Below are 14,391 nucleotides of genomic sequence, written 5' to 3'. Positions count from 1 at the left end.
GAGTGATAATAGCAGAAGTTAATTTATCGAAAAGTGCTCATACATACATAAAAAATGAATATATATTTCGTACATTTGAGGATTTGTTTCTCTGTTTTTTATGTTCTCAACAGCGTCCTACCTTCATCCCCCCTTTAAACTTTTATTTTGCAAAAAGAATAAAAAGAAATATAAAAAAAAAAAAAAAAAATACTATTTCATAGTAAAATCAAGTGCATTTCACCCGAACCTTCGATTAATATATAGTAATATGCAAACCACAAATAGAAAATTAAACAAAATGACGTAATTTCTTTGTCATTATTTTTTTTAAAAAAGGATCGAAAAATTAAGCTATTCCTTAAATCTTGCAAGCATATAAATAAATATATATATGTGTATGAATAAATAAATATATATATGTGTATTTGTATATATTTATGATTATAATAAAGTTTATGTTTTTGTAAAATGGCATTATTACATGCTGCGTTTCACACCTGCAACACACCCTTTTTAAATTGAACATAATAGCATTTTTAATAACAAAAAAAAAAAAAAAAAAAAATTAAATTAAATTAAATTAAATCAAATTAAATTAAATCAAATTAAATCAAATAAAACCAAATAAAGCCAAATAAAATCAAATAAAATCAAACTGATTAACTTTATAATAATTTTCTTTAAGCATTTTATTTACGAAAAGCTCCTTACTCAATTTGTGCATTCATAAATTATAAAAACATTTACTACTAAAAAAATTTCGCAGCATATGGATACACGTGATAATTCGAACTGATGCGAGAAAAAAAAAAAAAAAATGATATTTTACGTACGAACAATTACTTTATTTTGTACGCGAAAAAAAGGAAATCAAAAACAAAAGCAGAGTTTAAGTGTAAATAGCGAAAAGAGAAAGTTACACAGAAAAAAAAAATAAATACATATACATATTTTGTAATATAATTACGCATATATATATATGATATGCTTGAACATACATATTATATATATATATATTATATATATATGTATTTATGAGTATGTGCGTATGCACAGTGGACTTTGCTGTTTTACGAAATGGATTACCATGAATGGGAAAAACAAAAAAAAGAAAAAATATTTATGCCGTATTATTACATGGGATTAATTTAATTTTCTTAACAGTGATATCTAAGTTTTAACTTAATAATCAACAGTATATATGTGCTTATAACATAAGCAGAGTGATATACAAATATTGTATGCATTATATATGGGGCATAATTTTCGAAGTAAAAAATAAAGATATGTTGTATTGTGTTTTCCATAACATATTACAACATCCCCTATGTAAGTTTTATTTTAAGACAAACATAATTCATCTTGTAAAAGCTAAAATTTTACATCAAGTTGATCGTTTAGCTGATAAGAGCTGCATATCACGCAAAATACCCTGTCGTCATACGTATGTACATATTTATGCATACACATGCACATAAACAAATGCAGCTTCTTACAAAATGCACTAGTAGGGAACTTTGTAAAAATAAAAAAAACTTAACATTTGCGTAATCGTTTCCCCCTACAATATTATTTCACTCAGAAACCTATGCTCTCGTTGTATAGTACATGATTAAAAGGACATAAACATAAACATAAACATAAACATAAACATAAACATAAACATAAACATAAACATAAATATAAATATATATATATATATATATATACATATATACAATATATGTTTTTTTCGAGCTTTTTTTGGGTGACCCATAAAAAAAACAAGCATATTTATATGCGCTTTTTATTATGTAATATATAATTCAATTCAACATTTAAGATGGCAAATCCAATATTAATCATTATTATTAAAACATTATTACATTTACTAAGTGAAACTTAAAACTTTAATCTTTCCCCAAAATAAGCGTTATTTTGTTTTATGCTGTGTTAAGAAAAATTATTAAAAATTGAAGATTTACTTTTTTTTTTTTTTTTTTTTTTTTTGTAATTCTACATTTGGAAAATGTAGAAGAAATAGTGCAGTTAACATGAACGTACAGCTTGATTTTGTTTACGTTACATATAATGGATGGCAGAAAATATATTAGGTTTCTCTTTTTTTATATTTTTTTTTGGCACTTCGTGAACATACTGATATGATCTTGTCGTAATTACAATTACAATTTATGTTTAATGCATACATAAATATATATTTATATATATATGTTATGGACTTCCCAAAAATGTATATATAAATATATATATGTTATATATGGGAAATATGTACTTCAAAATTTTTTGCGAACAGACGACGCTATATATCCATAGCACGAATGGGAGATAGCAGTTTTTGACATTTTTTTTATGTACGTTTTGTCGTATTTTTTGACGTGTTTTTTGATATATTTTTTATTGCATATTAGTAAATGGGGTATTATAAAATACATGGAATATTGGAGGCAAGCATATGTATATATAAATTAAATATACAGTTTATGCATTTATTTATGTATTTCCATTTTTGCAACTATATAAATATAAATATAATAATAAAATATACGTATACCCTCTTTTTATTTTTCTTTTCATTTGAACAATTTAATAATATTTTTTTTTTTTTTAACTTGGGAATGGGGAAAACCGTTTAATTTTTTCATTTCTTTTTCTTTACTTTTTTATTATTTGTAGATAAGCATGAATTGAATCATTTTTCTTGATATTTTTTTACAAGATTTTACTTTGCTTTATTTTGTTTCATTTTGTACCACTTTGTTTTACTGTGCTATACTTTGTTTTACTGTGCTATACTTTGTTTTACTGTGCTGTACTTTGTTTTACTGTGCTGTACTTTGTTTTACTGTGCTATACTTTGTTTTACTTTGCTTTATTTTGTTTCATTTTGCTTTATTTTGTTTCATTTTGTTTTACTTTGTTTCACTTTGTTTGATTTTGTTTGATTCTGTTTGATTTGATTTTTTTTATTTTTTTGTTGCTAAGGATTAATTATGTATGAGGTCATTTTTTTCTCTACCCTTTTAATCTTTTCGTCTGTTTGCATTCTTCATTTCATTTTCTTCTCTTCACTAATTTATTTTTAGAACTCCTCCATAGAGCTTCTCATTTTTTATATCCGTTTCCTTTGAATTGCGCGAAGTGTTATCCCCCATGAGATGATTCTTTTTCCGTTTCTTGCCTTCTTGCTCCCCCTCATTCAATATATATGTATTTGTATTATATATATAATATATATGCATATATTTATGTATAAATACAAAATGAGTTATTCATTGATTTCACAAATTCTGACCGAGGCAGAAATTATTGAACTGGGTTTGCATAGCAGGTTGATGAAATACTGTTCAAGTCCCTATATCTTAAATAAGAAACATTATATAATAATATGTACATTATATTTATTAAATACTTTATTATTTTTTTTGGTTTATATTACTATAGCTATACTTCTTCTGACAGGGCATAAACCTCAACTGAGCAAAAGTATAGTATTAATAATATATATTTACATTTTTGTTTGTTTTTATATTGATTTATTTATAAGTAACAGTATAAAATATGACTTGACAAAGAAATATAACATAAAAGAAATAAGGAAGAGGATTTACGAAAAGTACCTTGTCGGTACGAAAACGTGTGAAGAGAAAAAGATGAAAAAAAAAAAAAAAAAAAAAAAAAAAGGAAAAGCCAGAATGGGATGGGTAGTGGGAACGATGATGTAAACGATGATATAAACGATGATATAAACGATGATGTAAACGATGATGTAAACAAAAATGAAAACAAAAATGAAAACAAAAATGAAAACAAAAATGAAAACACAAATAAGCACACAAACGACGGTAAAGGTACAAGTGTGGGGGAAAAACTCTTTTCTAATGAAAAACATTTTATTATTGACGATGGTACAGAAGACAAGGAACAAGGTGTTCTTTGTGAAAACACGATAGAAAGGGAGGAAAGATTTTATAAAGTAGATGAGCTAAAAGATGTTAATGAAAATATTAATGTCGAGTTATTAAAGTATATACAATATGATAATAATAATTATACTATTAATGATAACAAATTTGATATTTTCCTAATTGCATCAGGACTAATAAACCAAATAAATATATTCTTTGATTTAGTTTTTTTATTTTATATATATGACTATAGCAAGAATTTATTTTTTGTTTGCCTTTTTATTTATTTTTATTATGTAGTTCATTTCTTTATTTTAATTAAATTCTCTACCGTCATGTCATTTGCATTACTAAGGATATATAGGAAGTCTATTATTCGTTCATATACAAAAACATCAACCAATATGAAAATTCTGTTAACTCGTTGCTGTAAAGTAAAAAGGGTGCTCAAAAGTAAGTTCGAAATCCTACCCATTCTGAGGGCAACATCATTCTTCATACGTGAGGAGCAGCTCTATTCCATAGTGTTTGCTCCCCATTGTTCGCATTTTTTCATATATGAGTGTGTATGTACGTACGTGTGTATGTACGTATGTGTGTATATACGTACGTATGTATATACGTATGTATGCATATGTACGCGTGCGATTAGACCATTCCATTTAGAGGAGCTAACATTTCACTGCATCTTCAAAACGCAGCATTATGTACGTTAAAATTTCTTATTCTATTTTTTTTTTTTTTTTTTTTTTTTTTTGATGTCATTATGCAGACTTCTTAAGAGTGATGATCGCGTTGAGATCGAACAACGAAGTTCTACATGAAAGCGAATCGAAAATATTTTTGAACAAGTACACAAATTATAATAGCTGGTGTTTCTTTTATAAAGAAAGTAAAACCACAAGTTATGATTTGGAAAATTTGAGAAGGGTATATAACTCAGAAATAGAAAAATTAAGGAAAATAAAAATTAACAACAATAACATGAGTCGTAATAATCTAAGCACTAATCTACTTAGTGGGAATCGAATAAGTTCACATAAAACAAAAGGCAAAAAAAAAAAAAGAAAGGATAAAATGGACCACGAAAAAGCCCTTTTGCCTGCACATGTGCAGAATCTTGCAAACATATCTAGCTTTCTCTGCTATTTTCATATTCTGAATATTATGAAAAATGTAAGCATCGTAGTTTGGTGGATGCACATTAACATGATATGTCACGTAGTTATATGCAATTCTGTGAAGTTTTATATTATATTTTTCTGTTTGTTTTATTTAAATGCATTAAGTAGAAGTAACCATATGTCAGTGCATAGCTAACTCTTGGTGATTCCCTATCTTTTGAGTTATTATTTTAAACATATATGCATTTTTTTTTATTTCCCTATTTTTCTCAGAAATTCTTGTCTGCTCATAGTGTCTACGCACATGTCAGCTTCACATTAGTTTTCTTCGTTTGGTAATTGCAAAATGAAAGGGGACAAAAAAAAAAAAAAAAAAAAATAAAATAAAATAAATAAATAAATAAATAAATAAATATACACACATACAAGCGCTTGAAGGACGTACCCATTTTTATAGGATTAATTTTTTTTTTCTTTATTTTTTTCATCTTTTCTTCATATTTTTCTTCTTCATTTTAGGAGACTGCTATATATGGACGTTGTGTTATGCCTGTTGAAAATTTTTATTTTGTTTTACACGAGCGATAGCCTAGTAATAGGTTTATTTTTATTTATTGCCCTGACGAATATTGCAAATTCGTATATAATACATTTGGTTGATAATAATTTGTTAAGCGATATGAATATTAATTAAAGCAGAGAAAAAAGATATGAGGTAGTTAAATGAATTTTGCAGCCCATTGAGTGTGCACGACGTGGAAGTAGTAAGAGTAGTACATTAGGAGCACGCACAAAATGTACACTACTTTGACATATCTCTCTTACTATATATATATATATATATATATATATATATATATATATCTTTTTCTTTTCTTTTTTTTTTTTTTTTGTTTTTCCGCCTTACGTGTAATGAAGGAATTTCCTTATACATTTTGAAAACGAACATTTTGAATATTTTTGTCACACTGAAAAAATTCGTACCTTTTGAAAAATTCGGATACTTTGAAAAAATTCAAACTCTTTTAAAAATGTTTAATTACTTGAAAAAATTCAAACTCTTTTAAAAATGTCTAATTCCTTGAAAAAATTCAAACTCTTTTAAAAATGTCTAATTCCTTGAAAAAATTGAAACCCATTTAAAAATGTCTAATTCCTTGAAAAAATTGAAACCCATTTAAAAACTTGTAGCTCGATACTCCAATCAAACTGCTCGCCATTTTTCGCACCTTTTTATCGCTTGCGAAATGAATACCTATAATTCCAAACGAAACGCTAACCCCCTTTTTTAATCGAAGAAAATTCTGACCATTCATATATTTCTGACTTGTTCATATTTTTTTGACTTTACAAAAAAACAGAATAAAGCACAACAAAACAAAGAACACGTAAAAATGCATTCTACAACTACATATAACTATAGACAGGGTTAGTGTTCCGTATAAACTCAGCGAATTGAAGACATTTTAGAAACACAAAAATTCTGTAACTATACTAGCATACATATACGAAGTAACTGCGTAATTAAATACATATAAAATTGTCGGGAAAATGCAGACATGTTTATGAGGGAATGTGTTTTTCACTGCGTCTTCGTGAAGATACGTTCCCATGTACATGAAAAAGTACAAATATGTACATGCCCATACAAACACATATACGCACACATATATATATATATATATATATATATATATATATGCATATATTACCTGCTTCCATCTCATCGTAATTTCTTCCTTGCAGCCACTGGAGATAATGCTAATCGAAGGGAAGGGGTCTGGGTCTGTCGACCTTTCTTGCATAGGTTTCGCCACCCTTTTTCTTGTGCTGCAGGTACTGCCCATAAGGCAACCAGTCGGATGACTTTTTATTTTTTGACATCCGTTTATCCTTTTCAATTCTTTGTTTTCTCTTAAAGAATTGATCTCTCACTTGATCAAGCTCAGATTTCGTTTTAAAAGTTTTTCCTTGTTTGAATAAATTTAATTCGTATTCATCAATATGGAGTTGAATCAATTGGTTCTCTTTTACATTTTCTTCATATACGTCCTTTTTCTGCTGACTGATCATACTATTTATTAGTAGTTGTATTTCCGTTATATGTCTAGCAACGTAAAATAGTTTCTTTACCATTCTGGGTGTCGGGTACACCTTAGCAGCAAACATATGCCTTAATATGAACAAAGTATTTTTGGAAGACTTTGTTTTAATAGCAGCATTTAATACTAAGTTAAATGTATACTCATCTGCTTTGATATCTGTATTACTCGTCATATAGTTGTATAAACATATAACTTTTCCATAATCTCTTAAATGAAAAAATAGCATCCTATATAACATTTTAAATGTGTAATGGTCAGGCATACAGTTAAAGTAGGTGTAATACTTTAGCATATTAATGGAATACTCATAATATTCAGAATTAATATATAACATGACAATACTGTTGAGCATTTTTGTACTCACACTACTATACTTACTAGTTGTATGAATAATATTTTTTTCATTCATTTCTTTGTATTCATCGTCTAACTGTTGGTCCATATTTCCTTTCATCGTATTAACACCAATTCGGTTGTTGCTTCTACCCCCGTTAATACTTCCACTACCATGATGCCCCACTTCAGTACGTCTGACCAAGTCATATATCACTCTCCATGCATACTTAATATTATTATTCTTCTCACTAAGAGTTATGTTTTTTCCCCTACAATTATTTGCAAAGGCTCTAATTATATAGTAGTACATTTCGTTTGTAATTTTTATTTTATGTTTATTCATTGTTTTTAGAATTTCCTTCAACCTTTTAATATTACCACTGTTAGAACATGCAACTATCATATATAACATCAAACGATGATTTATTTTCATATCATTAGCTAGATAAATATTATAAAAATGAAAAACTTTATGAAAATAATCCTCTCTTTTCGATAAACAATTTATTATCTCTATCAATGTTATGTCAGTAATGCGTAGATTGTTAGTAAGCATTGCGTCATAATAATTTAAGCATTTCTCTGCTTCTCTACAATACGAACATTTTTTTATTAGAATAGAGTACAGAATCTCATCCGGTACAACATTTTTATACGTAACAATATAATTAAAAAATTGCTCCGCTCTTTTATATAATTTATGTTTTATCAATCCATCTACTAGTGTAGAATATATAGGCAAATCTACTTCTATTTCTTCTTTTACCATTTTTCTATATAAATGAAAAGCACTCCTTATGTCTCCATCTAATATATGGGCTTTCATTAATATACAATAGGTATTTTTATTTGGTATGAATAAATCTTTTATCATTTGTAAATATATTAGTCTACTCAATTTAGCATTTTTCTGAACAACACTTGTATACATCAAACTGTTATATGTATCCACATTTATTTTAAAGTCGTACTTTTTTAACAAATTGAAATAGTTGAATGCCTCTTCTTCTTTATTAAAGATAATCTTACTCTTTATTAACATATTAAAATGATCTATAGTAAAATTTTCATTCTGTATTACGTCATAAAAATTTAAATTAGCATACTTTTTCATCTCCCTAATCTTTTCTTCCTTTTCAATACCGTAATAATAATTTATATACTTTTCACATCCTTCCAAAAGGTATGGGGATATACTTTCCTTCTTAAACATTTCATAATTTTCTTTTATTTTTTTGAATATATTCTTGCTACTATCTAGTATTCCTTCGTATGTTTCGTCCGAGAGAAGAGCAGGACGCTCCTCCTCAAATTCTTTCCGTTCTGTTATCAGAACTGCATCGTTCTTTTCGACATCCTGATGTGTAACGCCTTCTTTAGAAGAACTCTGACCTAGAAAAGCTTCATTAGAGACATACTGATCTTGGGTAGCTTCTTTCAAGACATAATCATCCGAGGAAGCTTCTTTCCCAACGCAATGTTCATTTTTTATTTCGCTTTTTTCGTGAACCCCCCCACAGTTATGCAGTAGAATATGCATCAGTCTTTCCCCCTCTATTTCCTTCATGCTTCCAGCTTTATCATCTCCTTGATTTTCTTTGCTTTCTGTGTATCTTTTCCCATGTGTGCCATCCTCCAACATATTTATATTTAGTTTGGCTAAAAAGTTCGAGGGCGCTATCTTCTTCTGCATATACGGTATTTTGTTGTTCCTCTCCCCTGCATGTGTAAGAAAGTTTTCAGCGTCTTTAGGTGAAGAAGAGGACGCACCATTATTCTTACAATTCTTGTTATTATTGTTACAATTCTTGTTATTATTGTTACAATTCTTGTTATTATTGTTACAACTATTGTTATTATTGTTACAACTATTGTTATTATTGTTACAACTATTGTTATTATTGTTACAACTATTGTTATTATTGTTACAACTATTATTGTTACAACTATTGTTATTATTGTTACAACTATTGTTATTATTGTTACAACTATTGTTATTATTGTTACAACTATTGTTATTATTGTTACAACTATTGTTATCAATATTAATATTATTACTATTATTATTATCATTATCATTATCACTGTTACTATTACTGCAACCACTGTTATGATTTATCTTTTTTCCCTCATGCCATACATCACCCCTTGTGCTAACCGCAATAAATAACTTGTCTTCATCTTGCGTATCACACCGCATTTCTGTTACGTCTATTATGTCGTCTTTGTCAGTATCTCTATTTTCGGAAAAGGGTGTTGTTAATTGCCATCCAACAGATCGATGAATTTTCCGCTTCAACCAAAAATAAATATCATTGTTAAAAATATTCTTTACATTACTATTTTTGTTTATTTCATTTTGCATATTTCTTCGCCTTTTACAAGTTTCTATTATATCTTTTTTTCCTATTTCTGGAAATATAGATATATTTAAATTATTTTTAAAAAATTTAAATTGCATATTGATATTATATGTGGTATCATTATTTTCACTCTCTACCTCATATATATGAGGATATATATTATTCGTTTTATCAGAATCTATTAGCTTATTATTTGTATTGTGACTAGAAACTCCCTTCTCATATGCATCAAAATGTTCTTTACCTTTCTCGTTTTGCATATCTTTCACTGAACTGCTATTGCTAAAATTATCAGAATTGTAAAACCTATCCTCTTCATTTTCCTTAAACGCTTCATACTTATCAATCAGATCCATGTAATCATAATTATTTCGAAAGATTATTCTCTTCATCAAATTTTTTTTCTTTTCTTTTGCAAAAAAGAGTTCATCAACAGTATCTTTTATATTTTCATCATGTATAGCTTCTTTTTCTTTTTCATTTTGTTGTTTTTTTTTTTTTTTTTTTTTTTTTCCTTTTCTAATGTATTGTTAAATTTGAATTTATCTACACTTTTTTCTTCACTTAGAGAAGCACTCAATTTTGTATTATTTTGGAGCTCTTTATATTGCTGGCAAATATTTTCTCCTATCGCTTCTTCATTCTCGATATTTCTAAAGTGAACATCATACCTTTTAAAATTACTGTGTAAATCTTCAGCATCATTTACCAATATTTTATTCCGTCTACTATTCATTTCGACTATGCTTTTCCCCTGTTTCGTTTTGACATCATCCTTTAGTATTTTTTTTATATTAACTCTTTTGTAGCTTCTAACAATTTCATCATCATTATTCTTCAAATTTATAACGTTCTTTTTTCTATCAGTTAACTGTCCGAGTGTTATAGAATGACTTTTTCTCACATTATTTAGTTTGTATAAATTATGAATGTAATATGAACATACCACTGAAACTTTGCCTCCACCACTTAATTTAAAATACGAATAAGCTACAGAGCAGTTCATACCTCACCCCTATCGGTATCTCTTTTTGTTCTTTTGCGCAAATGGGGAGAGTAGCATTTAGCGCATTGATAGTATTGTTTAAGTTGTGTGACATGTTCAGTCTTTTTTTTTTTTTGATTAATTTTTTCCCAAACTGGGTAAAAATGGGTAAAATTGGGTAAAATTGGGTAAAAATGGGTAAAATTGGGTAAAAATGGGTAAAAATGGGTAAAATTGGGTAAAAATGGGTAAAAATGGGTAAAATTGGGTAAAATTGGGTAAAATTGGGTAAAATTGGGTAAAATTGGGTAAAAATGGGTAAAAATGGGTAAAATTGGGTAAAATTGGGTAAAACTGGGTAAAATTGGGTAAAATTGGGTAAAAGTTGTGCAATCATAATTTCTCAAACTTTCTGCACACACACAACGGATCTTCAACAAATCAATGCAGAAGAAATATCATCATTTGCATTTATCTCGCTGACTCTTTCCGCATGTAGTTACATTTCACTTTCTGTTTTTTTTTAATTTAAGTTGTACAAAAATAGAAATTCAAACAGTTTATTGTAAAGCATTTTAGAGGGAAGGCGGATTTCACTTTGCTTTGCAAAATTTTTTTTTTTTTTTTTTTTTTTTTTAATAAGAACTAAACCATATACCCATATTTACATAACCTATACGGCCTACTTGGTATGCTACTTACACTACTTATGCTAATTACGTTAATTATGTTAATTATTTTAGTTATGTCAATTTTGCTATTTTTCATTATTATCTTTATTTTATTTTATTCTATTATTTTATTTTATTCTATTATTTTATTTTATTCTATTATCTTTATTTTATTTTATTTTATTCTCTTATTTTATTTTATTATTATTTTTTTTTTATTCTGTGTTCATAAATTCGCTACAAAGAAACACCTTTAAAAACAGTTTCGCATGAATATTCGCCAACTTGTCATAAAAAATTCTGACTCTGTGGTTAAAATTTGTAACAACATTTACCATTTGTACATATTTTTATTGCATGTTCATAATTTTTTTAATTTATTTTTTTTTTTCTCTTTTAAAGGAATACACATGCTTATTTTGCTCCCATTTTTTGATGTTTTTTTCTTCTTATTTTCAAAAATTCGGTGTTATGTGTTAAGTGTAAGAAATAGGTACTTATGCAAGAATTACATTTTACCTTAGCTTATTTTAAAATAAAGAAAGATGTATGTTCCTCCAGGGAAGTCTGTGCATTTTTAATACTCATTTTGAAGGTCACAAAAAAAGCGGAGTTTTACATTTTTGAAATGGCAAAATTGTTACATGTTCTACCGAAACTGTTGAGAGTGAAGTTTTTTATTTTTTTTCTATTTTGTTTCTATTTTTTTTTTTTTTTTTTTTTCCATCTTTTTGCTTTTCTGCACATTTTTAGGACGTCAAAAAAAACCCAACCCGTCCACCTGTACATGTGTGTGCACATGTAAACCTTATTATAATTTGAAAGAGCAAAATTTTAACCCCCTTCCTCTAAGTTTCATAAGATTTTAAGTATGTTTATTACTTGACACTATTTAATATGTAACACTACGGTAATGTACACGGTTTTATTCATTTAAAAATATTGACAAAATAGAAAAAAAAGAAAAAAAATTGGAACAAATAAAATTAAAATACCTGAATATAACATACAGAAGGGGAAACAGGTATCTCTATTCACTGCTTCCGCGCTTCACCTTTTTATCATTTCATTTTAATTCCTTTTTTTATACATTCTCAGCAATGTTCGTTGTTCATAAACAAAGGGATCAACTGAGCGTACGAAACACACACACATACAAATCTACTGAAATTGTTAATAAACCAACCAAAGGGTACAATTTATCATTTATGGTAGTTTTTGTATTTTTTGTATTTTTTTTGTATTTTTTTTGTATTTTTTTTGTATTTTTTTTGTATTTTTTTTGTTTTGTTTTTGTTTTTTTTGTTTTTTTTTGTTTTTTTTATTTTTTTTGTTTTTCTCCTTTTTTTTCTCTTTTAATGTTACTGGTTAATTCGTTTTGCTCCTTAAACTGACCTTATTTGAAACAAAAGATTAAAGTATTTTTATTTTCTTCCTCTTAAATGCAAATTGTTCTTAAAATAAAAATGGGATGTATATATAAACACATACACTTATGTGATATAAGTTTACGCTCAAGAAATGTGTGTCATGTGCATATGTGCCTTCGCTTTTTTCGACAAGCGCGTATATATAATAGCACTCCCCCGTTTACATTAATTTTTGGTAGGGGTTATATTTACACGTATATACATTTACACATGTACATTTACACGTATATACATTTACACATATGTACATTTACACATATGTACATTTACACGTATATACATTTACACATATGTACATTTACACATATGTACATTAACACATATGTACATTAACACATATGTACATTAACACGTACATCCATTCACACGTATATACATTTGTACACCTTTTAACGCGCGTATTAAACACATAAATGACTGTATAAATTGTGCACATGCACATTCGTATTCACATATATGCCTCGTTTTATGGCAATTGCTTAGATTTTTATTGAAGGAACAATATAGTTATACAGTTGCGTGTTTATTTTGTTTTATTTTTATTTGTAAAGAATTTCTACGTACAGAATTTGTCATATAAGAATATATAGCATTTTTTAAAAAATAGAAAAAAAAGAGGAAAATTTTCTTAATTCCAAAAATTGAAAAAGATAATTACGCAAAAAAAATAGTATAGAATTAAAATAATTTTTAAACATAAAATTATATGTTATGAAAAAATATATTTTTTTATAAAAAAAAAAAAAAAAGGCGATATATTATTTTTATGCCTCTCTGCTAAAAATGGCTTCTGACAATAATAATGAATTTTTAAAGGTCACAAAAAAAAAAAAAAAAAAAATATAATCGAGCAATAGGCAAAATTATTGTAGTTCCGTATATTTGAAGTATATAAAAAAGAAGAAATTTACAAGAATAAATTTATGCGCATATACTTGTATATATACACGTATATGTTATATATATATATATATATATATATATGCACAAATATATTTACGCATATGAATATACGAATATACGTGCCTAATTTAAAAATAGTGTACTGCGAAATAACTGTGTAATAATTGCAAAAGGGAATCGTTTAAATAATACAAGATATACAAGTGCTAAAATTGTTTCGGCATAACATGTATTTCAAATGTGCACGAAAAAATAACGTATGTAGAAAAAATATAAGTAAAAAAAAATACACATGCAGAAAAAAAAAAAAAAATATAAACATATATGAAAACGTATATATACATACACGTATATATGTACATGTATATAAAAATACGTGTAGAAAGTAAAAGTGTACAAATTGTGTACACATTGAAATTTTGGACTACTACGCATGAATATTTAATTATGTTCTGTTAAAATTTCATAAATGGGAGGACGCAATAGGCGAAACAAAAAAAAAAAAAAAAAAAAAGAGGGTATAATAATAATAAGGCATGATGTAAAAAAAAAAAAAAAAAATAATAATAAATACAATATGCACAATG

At 26.9% G+C, this 14,391-nt stretch overlaps 2 protein-coding genes across 2 annotated transcripts; one reads left to right on the top strand and one right to left on the bottom strand.

The window, feature by feature from the left end:
• Positions 1 to 3,242: 3,242 nt before the first annotated feature.
• PmUG01_14067700 (conserved Plasmodium protein, unknown function) lies at positions 3,243 to 5,705 on the top strand (the record flags this gene model as incomplete). Its single annotated transcript, XM_029008263.1, is given in 5 exon segments — positions 3,243 to 3,650; positions 3,665 to 4,340; positions 4,660 to 5,063; positions 5,285 to 5,346; positions 5,531 to 5,705. The coding sequence occupies 5 exon segments, from the start codon at positions 3,243 to 3,245 to the stop codon at positions 5,703 to 5,705; spliced, it is 1,725 nt and encodes a 574-aa protein (XP_028864570.1).
• A 1,067-nt stretch (positions 5,706 to 6,772) lies between these two features.
• PmUG01_14067600 (pentatricopeptide repeat domain-containing protein, putative) lies at positions 6,773 to 10,821 on the bottom strand (the record flags this gene model as incomplete). Its single annotated transcript, XM_029008262.1, is given in 2 exon segments — positions 6,773 to 10,273; positions 10,288 to 10,821. The coding sequence occupies 2 exon segments, from the start codon at positions 10,819 to 10,821 to the stop codon at positions 6,773 to 6,775; spliced, it is 4,035 nt and encodes a 1,344-aa protein (XP_028864569.1).
• Positions 10,822 to 14,391: the final 3,570 nt, after the last annotated feature.

Source organism: Plasmodium malariae (genome assembly GCF_900090045.1).
Source record: "Plasmodium malariae genome assembly, chromosome: 14".
Lineage (NCBI taxonomy): Eukaryota > Apicomplexa > Aconoidasida > Haemosporida > Plasmodiidae > Plasmodium > Plasmodium malariae.
The sequence above is the reverse complement of the archived record's forward strand: the minus strand, read 5'-3'. Positions and strand labels throughout refer to the sequence as shown.